Below are 18281 nucleotides of genomic sequence, written 5' to 3' on the forward strand. Positions count from 1 at the left end.
GAAAGATAGACAATCTCCTCCCATGAGATTAACTGACTCTGAAAACCCACTGGAAGGTCAGGTATGGGTCAGTTCTGACTTAACAGTAGTACACAACAATTCTGCCCCATAGAGCCAGAGCCCAGTCACTGCAACTTAATGGCAACATGAGAGTGAGGAGACATCATAGTTAGCAGAACTAAAGTTCAGAGACATATGACAGGGCCCAGTCAGGCTGAAAGACAAAGGGTCTAAGGGAACTCCAGAGAAACTGTCCTCATTGAAATATTGTACCCCATTTTCAGATTGAGTTTTAACCTGTTGCTCCCCTAATTATCCCTATAATCATGATTATTCTCCGTGAATTCTGTGTTGCCATTACAACAAATTGCCAGCTTCAGTAATAGAATATTCAGAGTCTTTTCTAGAAGGGACAGTCATTAGAGTTGTTAGGAGAATCATAGAGAGGGAGCTCTGGTGGCCTAGTGCAAGAAGCTGCACCGCAATCTCAGAGGTACGTGGTTCAAATCCATCAGATGCTCTGCTGGAGAAGGGTAAATCTCCTCCTGTACCAGTCAGATCTGATTTGATGGTACACACACAGAAAAAAATATATATTTTTTTCAGAAAAAGAAGAATCATGGGGGATATAACTTGCCTGATAAGAATCAGCTTTGTGCTGTTGATGTGGTGGTTAACAGGGATTCCCCCCCTCCCTTTGTGAGTTTAGTACAGGTCAGATTCAACTACCTCCAAAACAGCCTCACTGTTTTTACAAGGGGAAATATGAGGCAATATGTCCATAGAAAGATGTATATAGCGTGGGGAAACTGATGAAAATATTGATGAGTCACAATGAATTAGAAAGCAGTGGGTTTGCCTCATATCTTGGCCAAACATGCACTGTAACTTTTTACAGAAGTGACATACTTTACTGTATGACAAAGGCTATTTTAAAACACCCAAACTGAATCACTGAAAAGAAGAAATTTGATTTAGACCCTATCATGTTAGAAGTCCTAATTTTTAGAATACTCTCCAGTTGTAACTATAAAGTGCTTTGTCAATGCAGTAGATTAGTATAAATCCTTTGCTACTGTTTATATTATGGAAATACTTCTTAATCCCATGTGAAATTCAAACACTTGGCTCTATGTAAATGCACATAATAGTCCAGGAAATGAAACTTAACAAAGAATAGGAGGCTTCATTTTGCCCTGCTTTTAAATTGCAAATAGTCATTGTTTTAGTTAGAACATTTTGGAATGTAGACATGAACTCAAGGGTATTTCTCGATGACAAGAGGCAGTTTCTGGGAAACCAGGCCCAAGTGCTTGCAGCCCATTAGCCAACATTCAGGAAATTACATCTGTTTGTCTGAGCAGTGAGTTTACTTTCTGGTTTCAGTTTCCTTTTGGAGATTTTAACAATTCTGCCCTTTGGTTAACTTACATTTAATTTTACAGCCTTCTGAACTCAAGTTTTCTTAAAAATGGGAAATTCCCAGCACAGGATAAGAGTGAAATATAAAAGCCAAGCACACAGCTAAATTAAAGTATAAGAGCTACTACACTCATTGAAGCTATTTTCTTACTGTTGTAAAGTATCTTTACATCGTTTTTACAGTCAAGGTAAGATTTTGGGCAGGAGGGGAAGTTATTGGTTAAGGGTCAGTTATTAGACAGCAAAATTCTGAAATGCCAGCTGTCTCTAAGTAGAAATTGTTTAACTAGACACACACATGTATGAAGACTAAACTGAGAGACTTAAATATCTTGAAATCATTTCTCTTGCTTGTCTGATTTGTGACCTATTTGGGAAAATTTGATAGATCTGATTATCAGGTTCAAGCCTCAGTCTAAAAGTTTCAAAGACAATAATTTCACTAATTATAGGAGAAAAAGCTGTAAGGAGAAGAAATTTAATGGACATGCTAATGTTTTTAAATGAGGTGGACGTGAGGGTTGCAAATGGTTAAAAAATCAGACTCTTAGCTGAAAAATTGGCAATTGAAACCAACCAGAGGCGCTTAGGAAGAAAGGCCTGACAATCTGCTTTCAGTCACAACTGTAAAAATCCCACAGAGCAGTTATATTGTCCATACTACATGGGTAAGGACAGAAGAAGGAGAAGAAGAGGGAGAGGGAGAGGAATGGAGGGGGGAGAAAGGGAGAGGAATGGAGGGAGGGAATGAGGAAGAGGTAGGGAGGGAATGGAGGAGTGGGAGGGAGATAATAGTTGAAAGGTAAACAATGCAGACTTTTCAGGAAAACAGCTACATATGTACTTTGAAGAGTTTTATTTTAAGAAGTAGCAGTTCTGGATGCAAGATAGAACAGTTGGAAGCAGAAGGGTGAAGATGGGCTGGGAGCAGGGAAGGGGAGGTTAATCGTAATTTGGTAGGTGGGGAGGAGGTGAAGAAAATGGGAAAGATACAGTGTGAAAAGCAATGTTCGAACTTTGTAAATAAACCAATATAAACTTTTTTTTTTTAAAAAAAAAAGAAGCAATTCTGACAAAATCAGTTTCACTTTCTCAACATTCTTAACCTCTTTTGTATTCTTCCTGTTCACCCTTTTGTGTATCCTGAGTTTCCTACTTCCCTCAATTCAATAGCTGTTGCCTGACTTGACCACTCTGCTACTGTTCGGCAATTGTGTTCACTCCTTGGAATTCTCTCCTTTGGTGAATATCTAAACTATGACACAGCTTCATGCATTTAATCCTTGTTTGGTTTCCAGCTGCATACTTGTTAGTTGTCTTTTTGCTTCTTACAAGCTCAAATCCTGTGAACATAAAGAGAATAACAAAACACAAATTAAAATTGACTTGTGTCAGGAAATACTGTTGTTGTTAGATGCCTTTGAGCCAAATATAACTCATAGTGACCACATGAACAAAGATCTGAACCTTGTCCTATGCAGTGCCAGCCTCACAAGCTGACACATTCATGTCCATTGCTGCTGTCACTATTGTCCAGAGGGGCTATCCCTTGAAAAGGAACATTCTGCTTGTAGTTATGGATTGACACAGTCATCAATAGGTTCAGATATGTCAACAATGATAAGCATGACAAAGGACAGAATAGGGTTCAGATCTGTGGCCTATTGGGTTGTTAGGATTCACACTTGATCGCGTAGCTTCTAATGAGAACAACAATCAATAACCAGCCATTTCAGTTCATTTCTCCTCTTGCAGATAAGGTAACATCTTGGATATGGCCCCAGATATCCACATGCCAGGCCCTCTGTGCCTCATTGAGAACATTAATGAACAACTGGTGGTTAATCAGGAAGCTCTGAAGGTCCTATCTGACATCACCCAGCCTCTTGTGATAGTGGCTATTGTGGGCCTCTATCGCACAGGCAAATCCTACCTGATGAACAAGTTGGTTGGGAGAAAGCAGGGTAAGTAACACCAGAAAAGCTCAACTTAATATCTAGTAGGATTATTTTACGTTATCTAGCATGATGATTTCAGAAGGTAATGGTTAAACAAAGGGATAACTATTGAAAGCTAATATCTGGGCTCCACTTTAGAAGTTTAAAAGGTCCCTTGCAGTTTCTGATACATCACTTTAATTTTTAATCTTACCATTTCCTTTGAAAAAATGTATCATCCACTTGTAACAAGTAAAAAAAAAATACTCAATTAATTCATTTCAATTTATATAAATATAGCTATAAATATTATTATGAACATGATATTATTCTAAAATAGATCTCATTTCAAACCAATGGTACTGGCTATAATCATTTTCCCATTTCTCTAGTTCTTCCTGCTATTTCTTCAGCCGACTTTCCTTAAATCTTAGCTCACTTACCAAGCTCTCAAACTTCAAAACCACTCTGCTATTACAACCTTCAAGTTATCTCTATTTCCTTCTGCAGGGTTCTCCATTGGATCCACAGTGCAGTCTCACACCAAGGGAATCTGGATGTGGTGTGTGCCACACCCCAGTCAGCCGAATCACACTCTAGTTGTGCTTGACACCGAGGGCCTGGGGGATGTTGAGAAGGTAAGGAAAGAGGATTTGGTTGGATTAACCTCTTCATTTCTGAATATTCTTGACATCAGTTGTTTTCCCCAAAATTTGTACTTCTATTTGACTAGGGTATCCCTATATTATTTTCCCTTTTTAAGTATTCTAAGTATAGAATCTCTGAAGTAAGAAAAATACTAACAAGCTAGAATTATGAGTAGGGCATATTGCATAGATGTTCAATTAGGCAACTAATCTAGACTTATAAAATAATGTGTGTGTGAGAGAGAAAGGAAACAAAGAGAATCACTGTCAAGCACCTTGTAGAGAACAATGATCTCTCTCTCTAGGTAGATGAACACATATTTATATCAGGGCACTAATACTTGTAAGATTTATTTTGACAAGTAATAGAAATGCCAATACTTTTAAAAATATAATATTCAAGTCTCACAGATCATATTTTCTCTACGGTTTATCTGACACATAATCTGAGTAGTGGATACATGAGATTTTTCTAACAGTGGTATGGTTAATGTTCAACTGTGAGTCTAGTGGGCTTGATTTGCAACACTAACAAATTTCCTAAATTATATCTTCATGACTAATTTTAATTTGGAAGAGATACACACAATCAAATGTCATGAATTGATGTAAACTGGATCCAGCACATTCTGGACTTTCCTCTTGAATTTCCTTTTATTAATGTTTTCCTTTTGTTTTTGATTTACCAGTACTCAAAGATGTTTAGCCTCAATATTAGCAATAGTTTCCTTTTTATAAAACTTAGCTGACAGTATTGCTTTGAATCACGAATATAAACTGCTTGGTGCATAAAACTACTTTATAAGAAAACTATTTATCAAGTATCATAAGTTAAACTCAAAAACAACTAACCCAAGTAGAGTTAGTTTTTGAGCTAAACTCAAAAGTAATGTCTTGCTTACAGGACAAATTTGTTCTAAATACTTTAAAAAACATAAGGTTTAAGATTTATTTTCTCAGGGAGCTCTGGTGGCCTAGTGGCAACAAGCTGCACTGCAATCCCAGAGATACATGGTTCGAGTCCACCAGATGCTCTGCTGGAGAAGGAGGGACAATCTCCTCCTGTACCAGTCAGATCTGATTTGACGGTACACACAAAAAATAATAAAATAAAATTTTTTTAAAAAGACTTATTTTCTCACTAACTTTGACTACTACCCATTTTGCAAATATATAACTTTAAATTAAGAGAGAAATTGATGAATAAACAATATGATTGTAAATAAAATTATCAAATAGGATGATAGAAGCAATAAATGTTTATATGTGTCTGATAATAATTTTTATGTAATTTGTTATTTGTAAATCCGCGGCTATTTTAAACAATGACTCTTTGAGGAACACCCTAATTTAAATAAATCTTTTTTTACTTCCAGGTTTCTGAGGAGAATGATACCCACATCTTTACTCTAGCTTTACTGCTGAGCAGCATCTTTGTATATAATATCATGAACAAAATCAACCAGGAGGCTATAGACTTACTCTAGTATCCTTTAGAGATTCAAGTCCTCACCAATTGTTTGTAAATCAAACCTGCAATTAAAAATACTCTACCTATTGAAAGAACAAGGGGAAAAACCATGTCTTTACTGTTGAAAAGATGAATTGTCTATACCTGTGAGGAAAACCTTATAACTTCAGTTCAAACTGGTTCAGTCATGGCCACAAATGTGAGATTACCACAATAATTGGAAAGGGAGTAATAATAGAAATAGAACTTTGGAACTGGACACTCAGTAGAGATGTAGTAAGCCCTTTCATGAGCCTGGTGTGAGAGATTGGACTATCGACAGGACTGTGGTGAATGGGGAGTGGTGGGAGTCTATCTAAATGAGGCATCGCTGTTTCTGGCTTTCTCAAGATACAATGCAGAGCTTTGGTTGCTATACAAGTAATATGCTTCCATTATCTTCTGTGTGAGAGATTAAGTTTCTAGCATGGCTTTTACCTGCAACTTTTCCTGTTAGGATAATTATTGAGGTTCACCCAAATTTTAAATATTTTATTTTGTTCCAGAACCATTTTTTGGCCACAATTTAACTGTGAAGGACTAGTTTAAAGCTGTGCAATGTAAAGATTCCAAAACATGGAACTGAATATGAGACTGCCTACAATACTATTTCTACCAATTATCCTTAATTGCATTTCAGCAAAGTAACAGAACTGACAAATCTGCTCAGGGCAAGATCCTCAGCTGACTCTGATGAGACTGAAGATGTAGCTCACTTTGAGAGCTTCTTCCCAGACTTAGTGTGGACTCTGAGGGATTTTTTCCTAGAATTGGAAGCAAATGGAAAAGCCATCACAGCAGATGAATATCTGGAAAATTCACTACGTCTAAAGGAAGGTAACATGGACTTCAGTTTTTGAAAGAAAAGGGAAAGTAATACAGAAAATTCCTTCTTTTGTGTAGGTGGTTAAATGTATGGTTTCCTCATCATGACATTTCATCGCATAGATACCCTACCAAATAATAAATATTATAAAATTAGAATAAACTAATATAATCAGTACTGATTGTCATTATTTCCAAGTTCCTGGGACTACTTTTATTTTTTCCCTTTCCCTGACTAAATTACTTTCTATCTTCTTACTTATTATAACTTGTGAAGATATAACTAAATAAATAACAAGAAAGAAAGTTTAATGACGAAACAAGTTTAAAATGAATATCAATATTATCTCAAGTAAAAATTATTTTTCCTTCTCCAGGTACTGATGAAAGAGTAAAAACTTTCAATTTGCCCCGTCTGTGTATACAAAGGTTCTTTCCCAGGAAGAAGTGCTTTGTTTTTGATTTGCCCAGTCAACGGAAGAAGCTTGCCCAACTTGAGGCTCTAGATGATAGTGAACTTGATCCTGAATTTGTCCAACAAGTTGCAGAATTCTGTTCCTACATCTTCAGTCATTCCAAGGTCAAGATTCTTCCAGGAGATATCAAAGTCAATGGGCCTCGTGAGTAACTTTTTTAGGAATTTCCCTCAGTTCAACACAATGAATAGGACATGATTTCATAATATATTTCTTCCAGTATTGCCAAATATTTAGGCACCTGAGCTGTGGTTCTGGAGATGAGTATTAAATGTGCCATGGACTGCCAAGAAAACAAACAGATTCATCCTGGAGAGGGTTAAACCGGGCTACTCCTTGGAGGCAAGGATTCTGGGGCTTCGTCTGACATACTTTGGACATGTTGTAAGGAGAGACAGGTCCTTGGAGAGGGACATCATGCTTAGGAGGGTGGAGGGACAGAGCAAAAGGGGAAGACCCTCTATGAGGTGGATTGATTCAGTGACTGGGGTAATCGGGATGGGTGTGTCAGAGGCACAAGATAGAGCAGGGTTTAGGACTGTTGTATATAGGGTTGCTATGACTCTCAAACGACTCGACGGCACATAACAGCAACAACCAGGAAGTAAATCATGCTGTCATATTTGTTAAATTCAAATGAGTAGTAAATAATATCTAGTGGATTTTTTAACTGTCTTTCCAAAGAAGGTTAAAATAGGATCATAACCTGAATAATAGACTAAGTTAAAGAAGTTATTCCTATAAATAACCCACTGTTGAACCAGAAGAAACCACATGGATTGGAACAATTACATGTTGTTGTTGTTGATTTTCTTCAAGTCAAGTATGACTCATAGCGACCCTATGAACAAAAGGCCTGAAGCCCATTTACAACTATAAACATTTATCTAAGTTCATAGAGTTTCCAGAGGCTGCTTGTTTAGGAAGTGGATGCCACTCCTGCTTTAAATTCACAACTATATTAGATACTTACTATATATCATGGACTGTGGTAACTGCAAAGAGAACAAGACCTCTAGAAACAGAACTTAGTGAATACAAACATTAAACAAACAGAAGGCTAAGATGTGTAGAATGCAAAGAGTCTGAGCAGACTTCACAGTCTGGTTGTCTTAAGTGAAAGAGAGGAAGACCCTTAACAAGATGGATATAACCATCATTCTAGCGACTCTATGAACAATAGATGTGAACACTGACTTATCTTGTGCCATCTTCATCATCTCTGACATTCTTGAGTCCAATGATGCACTGTGTCACACTGTGTCAAACCATCTCATTGAGTGTCTTGCTTTCTTTCTCTGATCCTTCACCTTACCAATCATGGTGTCCCTCTCAAAGGAATAGCCTTTCCTAGAAACACACCCAAAGAAAATTGATACTTTTGAGCTGTAATGTTGGAGAAGAATATTGACTATCTCACGGACTGTCATAAATAACAAATAAATATATCTTAGAAAAAATACAGCAAGAATTCTCCTTGGATGTAAAGATGACAAAATTTCATCTCACATACTTTGGATATATTGCTAGAAGAGATTAGGTCTTGTTATTGTTGTTAGGTGCTGTCTAGTCAAGTAGGACTCATAAAGAGTCTAAGAACAGACTCAAGAGAACAACAGACCTGGGTCTGTGGGTTATTATTTATATATCACATGTATATCCTATTATATGCCATCATCACCACTCGTGACACACTGAACTCATTTCTGCAGTCACTGTGTTGCTCTCTCTATCTCTCTGGGGATCTTCCACTCTTTTGCTGACCTTCTACCTTTGCAAATATAATATCCTTTTCCAAGGAATAGTCTCCTAGCAACATGTCCAAAGTATGAGAGACAAAGCTCCACCATCTTTGCCCCCAAGGAGCACTCTAACTGTAGTTTTTCCAAGACACATCTGTTTGTTCTTTTGGCAGTTCATGGAATATTCAGTACTGTTTTCCTATACAACAGCTAAAAGATATCAATTCTTCTGCTTTCCTTATTTCTTTTCTCGCTCTATATACATAGCAAGTGATTTAAAAGACCCCCGTGGCCTGAATCAGTTACACTGTTGTCCTTATATTGTCATCATAAAAACAAAGATTCTCACCACGGGGCCATTTAACAGCATCACGATAGACGGTGAAGAGATTGAGATGGCTTATAGCTTTGGTTTGCTTGGCTCCACAATCAACACTCTTAGTACGAGCAGCCAGGAAATTAAAAGACAAATTGCATTGGCAAAGTCTGCTGTTAGAAGCTCTCTCCAGAGTACTGAAGAGGAATGATGTCATCCTGGAGACTAAAGTGCACCTGATCCAGACCACGGTCTTCACGATTGCTTGCTATGCATCAGAAAGCTGGGCAATGAATAGGGATGATAGAAGGAGAATTGATGCCTTTCAGCTGTGGTGCTTGAGAAGAGTTATGAATATACTATGAACTGCTAGGAGAACAAAAAGTTTTATCCAGGAGAAGTGAAACCAGGCTGTTCCTTGGAGGCAAGGATTCTGAGGCTTCTTATGACATATCCTGGGCATGTTGCAAGGAAGGACCAGTCCTTGGAGGGTCATCGTGCTTGGGAGGGTAGAGGGACAGTGCAAGAGAGGAAGACCCTCAATGAGATGGATTGATTCAGAGACGGTGGTAATGGGGGTAGGTGTGTCAGAGACAATAAGGTTGGCACAGGATAGATCATGGTTAGAGCTGTTATATGTAGGGTCACTATGAATCACAAATGACTCAACGACACTTAACAACAATCGTCATCATTGCTCCTCAGTAATTTGGAGAGGTCCCTGACTGGAGTCCGTCCCAAGACAATATGTTTCTTGATCTCCTCTGTAAATTTTGCCTGTGTTATTGAAATAAGTTGAGTAAAGAATGCTAAGGACAAGAAAAGAGGCCTAGGAAAGTTCGTAAAGGTGAAGAAGGTCCATTTTGCTTATATTATGTATATTCTACTGAGAGCATCAGTCATGTATGTGTTGTCATACTAATATGAAAGAAATAAAGGAAAATGGAAAAGACTAGAAATCTGAGGAAAATTGAAAACAGGGAAGTGTACAGAAGCAAAAGGTTTATCCCACTCTAATAAAATGAATACATATTTGCTTAAACATGTCATGTCTTTATAGGATATGGATGGAATGTGGACAATGACATATATGTCTTGAATTCTTTCCATGTTTCACTCTGAGCATAGTCTCTTTTCCCCAGGAGTGAAATCTCTGATTTCTTGGTCAAACAATTCCCCAGAGGAACTTAATCCGAGCTACTTTAGCACTGTAAAGAATGATTAAAAAGTACAGTCTATGCAATGTTCAATTAATATTTTGAAAAGTACTCAATATAGAACATGACTTCTTATCTTGAAAATAATGCTAGCATATTTACCCTTATAAAGGTTTAGAGAGCTTGGTGCTGACCTATGTCAATGCGATCAACAGTGGGACTCTGCCCAGCATAGAGAATTCAGTCCTGGCTTTGGCCCAGATAGAGAACACAGCTGCTGTGCAAAAGGCCGTTGCTCACTATGACCAGCAAATGGGTCAGAAAATGCAGCTGCCCACGGAAACCCTCCAGGAGCTGCTGGACCTGCACATGTCTGTTGAGAGAGAAGCCATCGAGGTCTTCACGAAGAACTCCTTCAAGGATGTGGACCAAAAGTTCCAGAAAGAATTAGAGGTAATTTTTGTCCTCCCCCAAGGATATTAGAGCCAGAAGAAAAAAGGTGTTGTAATGGAAAGAGGGGTAATATTAAAGACTTACTTAAAGAAAGCAATTCTTACTAGACAGGAAAGCAAAGATAATCACTTATGTGGCCAAGATATTATTATTCTTGGGGGGAACAGGGGGTAAGACTCTACTTGGACCTTTAGATTTTGAAACTTTTATATACATATAATCCACTAATACCATGTTATCTCTGTGAGATCAATTTCTTGAATATTCTTATTCTTTTGAAACATATTTTTTACGTATTTCTTTTTATTTTCATTAATTAAATACCAAAACTTCCACTTACATCCTCTAAAAAATGTATCAAGGTCTTCTAGACTAGGTTGTTAGCATTCTATCCAAATGCTAAGAAATTGATGTAATGAAAAACAAATATGGCATTATTAGTATGATTATTACTCCAATAACGACTTTCTCTTTTGAAATTTCAAGTCCAGTATAATACTTAAAACCACAAATGTTCAGTAACGATGAATTGTTTTAAAAGATTGGGCCTGAAACTAAAGATGTGTGGTCTGAGGATCACAGCTATGAGAGAAAGGGGTTCAGATTTCCAACTTCTTTTAAAAAAGGAGATTCTGTTTCAGAATTGTTATCTGGAGTACAGACTGCTGACATCTTCTCCTTGGACTTCTGTTTCTTTGAAGATTCAGCTGAAAGAAAAGCAGAAGGAGTTTTCAGAACAGAATCTGAAAGCGTCATCTGATCATTGCTCAGCCTTACTTCAGGAGATCTTCGGTCCTCTAGAAGAAGAAGTGAGGCAGGGGACTTATTCTAAACCTGGAGGGCACAGTCTGTACCTGAAGAGGACAGAAAGCCTAAAGAATGATTACTATCAAAAGCCTAGAAAGGGAATTGAGGTATTTTCTAACTTCTGTCAATTATGTTTGGAAAACTAATGGGAAACAGGGATGGGAGTTCTTTAAAAATCAGTGAGAACAAGAGGAAAGACACATAAAGAGACACACGGATGAAGTTTATGTTACATTTTCATTCAATAGTAAACAGAAAACCTACTATACAGCAAATATTAGTGTTCCTATAGCAAGATTTTGCTCTAAGAATAGCTATAAAATTATTTATAACTAAAATATCAGCAAAATTAATAGACCCTTATTGCAACTTCTATTAAAGCAGAATCTTTTGGGTTGCACAGGACAGGCAGCTGACAACTAAAATAAACTCAAGGGAAAAAAGCTCTAATTTATATGCTGACAAAATGTAAAAATAAAAGGTTTAGTTTAGATTGAGTACAGTTATAATCAGGAAGTCAAACAATGTCAAAGTTTGATTTTGCACCTTTATCTAACTTCATTGAATATATTTCCTTTTCCTCTTTTTGGCTCAAATTTTACCTAAGTATCCTTATCCTAGATAGCACTGAAGACAATGGTAACAGCTCCAAGCTTACCTACTCCTTAATGCTCTCACTTTCAGGACACAGAATTTTTCCCCACCATCCATCTCAGTTAAAAAAAAAAAGAAAGAAAGGAAAAAAAAATCCAGATAGCCATACTATCCCAGAAGTGAGCAAATCTTTTGTGTCTGGAGGGCATATATCTATTAGACCAGCCTGGACCAAGTCCTCACCTCTGTAACAGGGATAGTTTGACAGTTGCCCTTCGAGGTAGGAAATGATGTTGTGAGGACACATAAATAAAGATGTTTACTATATTTCTAATCACTATCTCTTATTCTAACGGTACACTTTTGGCATTTTTAGGCTGAGAATACTTTGCAGAAGTATTTAGTATCCAAGGAATCTGTGAGTGCTACAATTCTACAGACTGACCTGACTCTCACAGCAAGGGAAAAAGAGAAAGAAGGTAAGAGGAAATAGAAAATAACTAAGCAGACCAGTTGTTTCTACATATTTTCATTAACTAGGCTGGGCCACCTGGATCATCAAATTAGAGCAGGAATGGCAAAGATGCTTCTCAGAACCTGAGCCCACAGAAGTAACACTTGAAGAGGAGTTGTATCTATTTATCTGGATGAGGAAGGGAGGCAACGGGCACAGACCCAAGAGAATTTTATCTACAATAAGGGTGGGAATTAGAGGCAAGGGACACTTGTGGTCCTAAATGAGTTTGTGACAATGCGTTTTTCCTCAGAGGCACGTAAAAGAGCTGAGGCTGCTCAGGCTGAAGCGCAAAGATTGAAGCAGATTCAAAGAGAGCAGCAGCTGATGATGGAGGAGAGGGAAAGACTCCACCAGGAACAAGTGAGGCAGATGGAGAGGGAAAGAGCAAATAGGCTGGCAGCGCAACAGAGGGAGAAGGAACGCAGACTCCAGGTAGCAATTCGATCATTTTCATTGCAATCTTCTCATGTTAATGATGTTGTTGTTATTGTTGCTTCTTGTGGAGTTGGAACCAACATATAGCTGACCCATTAGAGGGTTTTCAAAGTCTGTAAATCTTCAGAGGAGATCATCCATATTTTTCCCACAGTGCAGGTGGTCGATTTGAACTGTATCCCTTTGAGTTGGCAATGCAGCTCCTTTCTAGCAGGTCACCAGAGCTCCTTTAATGATGATATTTTCAACACTGACAAGAAGAAGGACTCTGAACCACATTGTGTGCTTGTTATTGCTGTTGTTAGGTGCTGTCAAGTCTAGTATGATCCACTGTGACTCTATGAACAACATATCTGAACCCAGTCTTACCCTGTGCCATCCTTATTCCCTCATTGCAATGACAAGTCCATTGTAGCAATTACTGTTCACCCAACTGGTTCAGGTTCTTCCTCTCTTTTGCTAACCCTCCACCTTTCCAAGCATGATGTCCCTCTCCAAGCAATAGCCTTTCCTAGTAACATGCCTGAAGTATGTGAGACAAGCTTTATCATCTTTGCCTCCAAGGATGCACTTTCGTCAAGACACATTTGTTTGTTTTTTTCCATGGAATATTCAATATTCTTCTCCAAAATGACATCTCAAAGGCATACATCAATCCTTCTTCTGTCTTCCTTATCCTTTGCCCAGCTCTCAGATGTGATGCATAGCAAGTGATTGGAAAGACCACAGTCTAAATCAAATGCACTCTAATCCTCAAACTGATATTTGACTCCAATTTTTCACTACTTAATAACCATTATGTGATTGGGAATTTATCTAACCTCTCTGTGGCTCATTTTTCTCTCTGTAGAATGGAGATAATACAAATACATAGCTTACAGCATTGTTTTGATAATTAAATGAGTGAATAATAATTTGAAATGGTTCTTAGAGAAGTAAGAACTATAATTTGTTACATAAATATGAAGGATATTTCTAATTTGTGGTCTTTTTTTCTGTTACCATGTTAACAGCTCTGTTCAACCTTTGCTTTAGTCATAGATAAATTTACTAATTAATTTCATGTTTTTGTTTCTCCACCCTTACTCTGACTTGCTTCTCTAATACTGAAAGTCTTTAACTTGTTGATTTTGTTTCATCCTATTCTTTAGTATAACTGTCAGTCAATAAGCAATAATTTTTATCTACCAAGTATTGTACATACCCTTTACATGCTTTGCACTGTGAGGCACAAACAGTATGTGCCCATTTTTCTAAATGATGAAAAATCTGAGATTCCAAAGAGATAACTAAATACTCATTTTCTAAAGTGTAACAAATTATTAAAACTGTCTTCCTCATTTAGCAGCATCTGTAGGGTTTTTGCTTCTACAAGTCTAGTATGAAATTCCTATTTTTTCCCTCTGGGTGCCCAGCCTACCTAGTTTTTCAAATGTTATTCTATGATATTTTCATTTACATCTTTGCCATGAATGGTAAAATGGTCAATATGGGGTCCTTAGTGTCATTACTCTGTCCTTCTATTCCTGTTACCAAAACTGGTTAGCTATAGAGCACGTTCCTTCATTTAAAACTTAAACATCTCACTTGAGTGTAGATGTCACCAAGACACCCTGCTGCTGGATGAGCTTCTGTTTTATAAATATGTCAGAAATTCACCTGTGTAACAATGAGCCTTCCATTCAAGATATCACCGAGATTTACAAATGAGGTTGTTTAGAATGAAGCAGAGGCCTGGAAACATCAGCATTTCAGAGATAGATGATGAGGTTTCTGGTATTAAAAGAAAGATAACTGGTGAATAGTCACAAAAGTAGGGAAAACAAGGTAAAATGAACACTAACAAAGGAAGAGGAATTTTCAAACTTTCTAGCAATGGTGTGTCCATTTGCTGTACAGAGGTAACTCGTGGTTGCTGTGATGCTAAACACTGTGACAGTGATGTCAAATGTGATAATGGTTACCCATGGTGGACAGTGTTTGGTGAAGCTCCCCGATTAAAACAAGCTTGGAAGCAGGAGTGGCATCCACCTCTGAAATAGCTTGCCTCCAGAAACTCTACGAACTTGGTTAAAGGATGAAATATATACAAGTATCCAGGTCTTTTGTTCATAAGGTCTCTGTGAGTCATCTATGACTCAACAGCACTTAACAACAACAACAACATTACTATTGATGAATTAAAAGAAGGAAGGAAATGTCAAAAATATTGTTTTGTTTTTGTGGTAGCAAATTAGGTAAGAAAAAGTCAATGAATTGGTCTAAGCTCTAAAGTTCTGTCATTTATTTACCCTTTAGGAACACCTCAGAGAGGTCAATGAGAGAATGCAAGCTGAACAAAGAAGACTTCAAGAAGAGCTTCGTCAGCTTCAGACAGCTTGCCACTCTGCTGGGTCATCAAGACATGGCTGTATTTTAATGTAAAGGGATAAACATAAGAAAATTCTTTTATTCCCCACTCACTAAGGGTACAACAGACCCATGAGACCCTAGACCTTGGGACAAATTACTATTTATATAAGCTTCATAAGTATTCTGTTTAATTTTGAATAGAGCTATAAAGAGAGATGCTGATAATGATAAATGTTCATCTCAACAGTCCAAGAGTAAAAATGATGGTCACTTTCTAAAAGAAATTATAAATTGCGTAATAGGTGATATTTTATCACTACTTAGATGTAAGGGCTATATTAGGTTGCTTCCATGAGAGTGAGTTTTCTCTAACAACAAAATGCCAACCCTCTAGTTTTCCACTCATGTCTCAAATTATTGTGAATGACTAGCGGGTGCTATTTACATGTGTAAGACAAATCAAGCACAACAAAGTCTTGGGCTTCGTTGGACAGCATTCCTGTCAGCTGGTTATGTTAAATGACAACAAATAGAGGTGCCAAACATAATAAAAACTAACCTAGCTCCTTAATAGAGGCAATGCACAGTTCTCAACTGAATGGAGGTTGCTTAGTTTCTGGGTACTTTATGAGTACTTAGCACTCTGGGACCAAGATAAAGGAAAATAGCTTTATAGTAAAATCCAAGTCCTTCAGAACATGTTTACTACTACCAGTAAATAATAGAAGATATTCTTAGGCTAAAGCACTAAAAAAACCCCAAACAACCAAAACAAACTTTTCCCTCTTGTTCATCCTCATTCAGGAAATAGCTTAAATACAACAATGTATAACTTGAAGTAGTTGACACTGGACTATATCATTTTTGTGTCACATTTTTCATGGCCTTTCTACTTTGTAAAAATGTTATACAAATGCTATAATGGTGCCGAAATTCTGATGCTTACTTTTCCTGATAAATTTCAATTATCTTGGTTCTTTGTAGTCATATTTTAAACTGGCAATATTTTCTTACACTATTATAGATTAGGGTCGCTATGAGTCGCAAGCAACTCGACGGCACATAACAACAACAACAACATTATAGATTAGTTAAAATTCTATCTAGTTGTGCATATATCAACTATACATTGCTGTTAAAATGTCATAAACTAAAACATTACTTTTTAACTTCATTTTTTCTTTAATTGTTATAAAATTTAGGAGAAAGACATTTTAGCTTCCCTACAGAGATTAAGAATTACTTTAAAGAGGAAATAAAATTTTCCTTATTAGACCTTTTATTTGTTTTATTCCAGTAAATAAAGTTTTATAACAACATTACCAAAATCTCTACTTTGTTAAATATGTCATGTTTGGATCTTGATCCTTATCACATCAGACACAAACTTGTTAAAATATTCCTGTTTCCTCATCCTGAACTCTTAATTTGCTAACACTCAGTTCCGGAGGCATAGTCCATAGCAAGTTGCACTGCTAATCTAAAGCTCAAGCGTCTCTGGAAGTCTCAATCCACCAGCAAGTCCATGAGAGAAAGATAGGCAATCTCTTCACCTATTATTTAAAGAAACCCAGTGGAGGGGCAGCTATGTTGTTTTTCTTAGGCGCCATCAAGCTGACTATGACTCATAGCAACCATGTGAACAACAGATCTGAACCACGCCTGATCCTGCACTGGTCTCACAATCCCTGTCACGGTCAAAGCCATGGTGGTAGTGACCACATCAATCCATCTTGTTGAAAATCTTCCTCTCTTTTGCCTACCCTCTGCCTTTCCTGGCATGATGTCTATCTCTAAGAACTAGTTTCTCCTGAATATATGCTCATAGTAAAGAAGATGAAGTTTCACTATCCATGCCTTTAAAGTTCTATTGGCTATTGAATGAATGGAAATCCAAAACCTCTGTAAAAAAAAAATACAATAAAATAAATAAATAAAAAATAAAAAATTATAAAAAAAGTTCTATTGGCTGTCCATGTTCAATATTCAATATTCTTCACCAACACCATAATTCAAAGATATTGATTCTTCTTTGGTCAGCCCTGAATCAATTCCAACTCAATGGCAATGAGTTTTCCTTTTTTAGTTTTTGCTTATTGTCTCCTCCTTCCTGACTTTCCAAGACTGGATGAGATGCTGTGCTGTTAAAATGTGATGTTGTCCATACTGTAGACTTTTTTAATATCATTGCAAAGTTGAAACGATTTGTTCATCATTTTCTTCATTTTAGGTGCTTGAGCTTCTTTATCATATTGTTAGCTTTTGGCACAAAGCCTAATATTAATACCAGCTATTCAACTTGGCTGCTCTCTAGAATTTAAAAAATAAAGTTACGGGAACTTTGGATCAAGAGCAGGTATAGTATTTAAAATAGTAAATAAAGAGCCAGAATCATACACCTCTCATTTCTACCATAGTTCTATCAGTTTAGGATTCTTTTCTTAATATAAAACCATGCTATTTATGTGGAGATTTTTTATTGAAAATTATATTCATAGGTTTATAGAGTAGAGGATTCAATATATTACCTAACAAGTCATTAGGCAGTGGCACTGTGGCAGGTCTTAAAAGTCTTGCTTTGAACTCTAGTAGTCCAAATTCACAACATAAACAGTCTTCCAAGTATCCTGAAAAATCTGCAACTAGGAGGAGGTAAAATAGATGCATGGGACCTTCTAAGAATCAAATCCCCATGCACATCCAAAAACTTCTCCAACAGCGTAAAAAGGGAAGCCACAGACTGGGGAAAAAGTATTTGGCAATGACATGTCAGATAAGAGACTTATATCTAGAATTTATAAAAGACTTGAGAACCACAACAATATAATGGTAAATAATCCAATTGAAAAGTAGGCATAGGATATGAACAGACACCTCACCAAAGAAGACATTCCGATGGCCAACAAGTACATGTAGAAATCTTCAAAATTCCTAGCTCTGAGAGAGATGCAAAACAACTATGAGATATCATCTCACCCCAGTAAGAATAGCAAAATTTAACAAAACAGCAAGCAACAAATGCTGGCGAGGTTGTGGAGAAACTGGAACCCTTATTCACTGTTCGTGGGAGTGTAAAATGGTGCAACCACTG

At 37.1% G+C, this 18281-nt stretch overlaps 1 protein-coding gene across 1 annotated transcript; it reads left to right on the forward strand.

Annotated features, from left to right (window-relative positions):
- Nucleotides 1-3196: 3196 nt before the first annotated feature.
- On the forward strand, nt 3197-15262 carry GBP5 (guanylate binding protein 5). Its single transcript, XM_006898230.1, has 10 exons — nt 3197-3386; nt 3870-3997; nt 5383-5492; nt 6157-6353; nt 6719-6961; nt 10205-10485; nt 11187-11399; nt 12263-12365; nt 12654-12835; nt 15137-15262. The coding sequence occupies exons 1-10, from the start codon at nt 3197-3199 to the stop codon at nt 15260-15262; spliced, it is 1773 nt and encodes a 590-aa protein (XP_006898292.1).
- The last annotated feature ends 3019 nt before the right edge of the window (nt 15263-18281 follow it).

Source organism: Elephantulus edwardii, unplaced genomic scaffold (assembly GCF_000299155.1).
Source record: "Elephantulus edwardii isolate Elephantulus edwardi_28Jun2011 unplaced genomic scaffold, EleEdw1.0 scaffold00224, whole genome shotgun sequence".
Lineage (NCBI taxonomy): Eukaryota > Metazoa > Chordata > Mammalia > Macroscelidea > Macroscelididae > Elephantulus > Elephantulus edwardii.

What these genes read in the sequence shown, in the direction of transcription:
- GBP5 (XM_006898230.1), top strand. Translation starts at nt 3,197, where the DNA reads ATGGCCCCAGATATCCACATGCCAGGCCCTCTGTGCCTCATTGAGAAC. An exon ending in AGTTCCAGAAAGAATTAGAG is followed by an intron (nt 10,486 to 11,186) that starts GTAATTTTTGTC and finishes GTTTCTTTGAAG; the next exon opens with ATTCAGCTGAAAGAAAAGCA. An exon ending in AAGGGAAAAAGAGAAAGAAG is followed by an intron (nt 12,366 to 12,653) that starts GTAAGAGGAAAT and finishes GTTTTTCCTCAG; the next exon opens with AGGCACGTAAAAGAGCTGAG.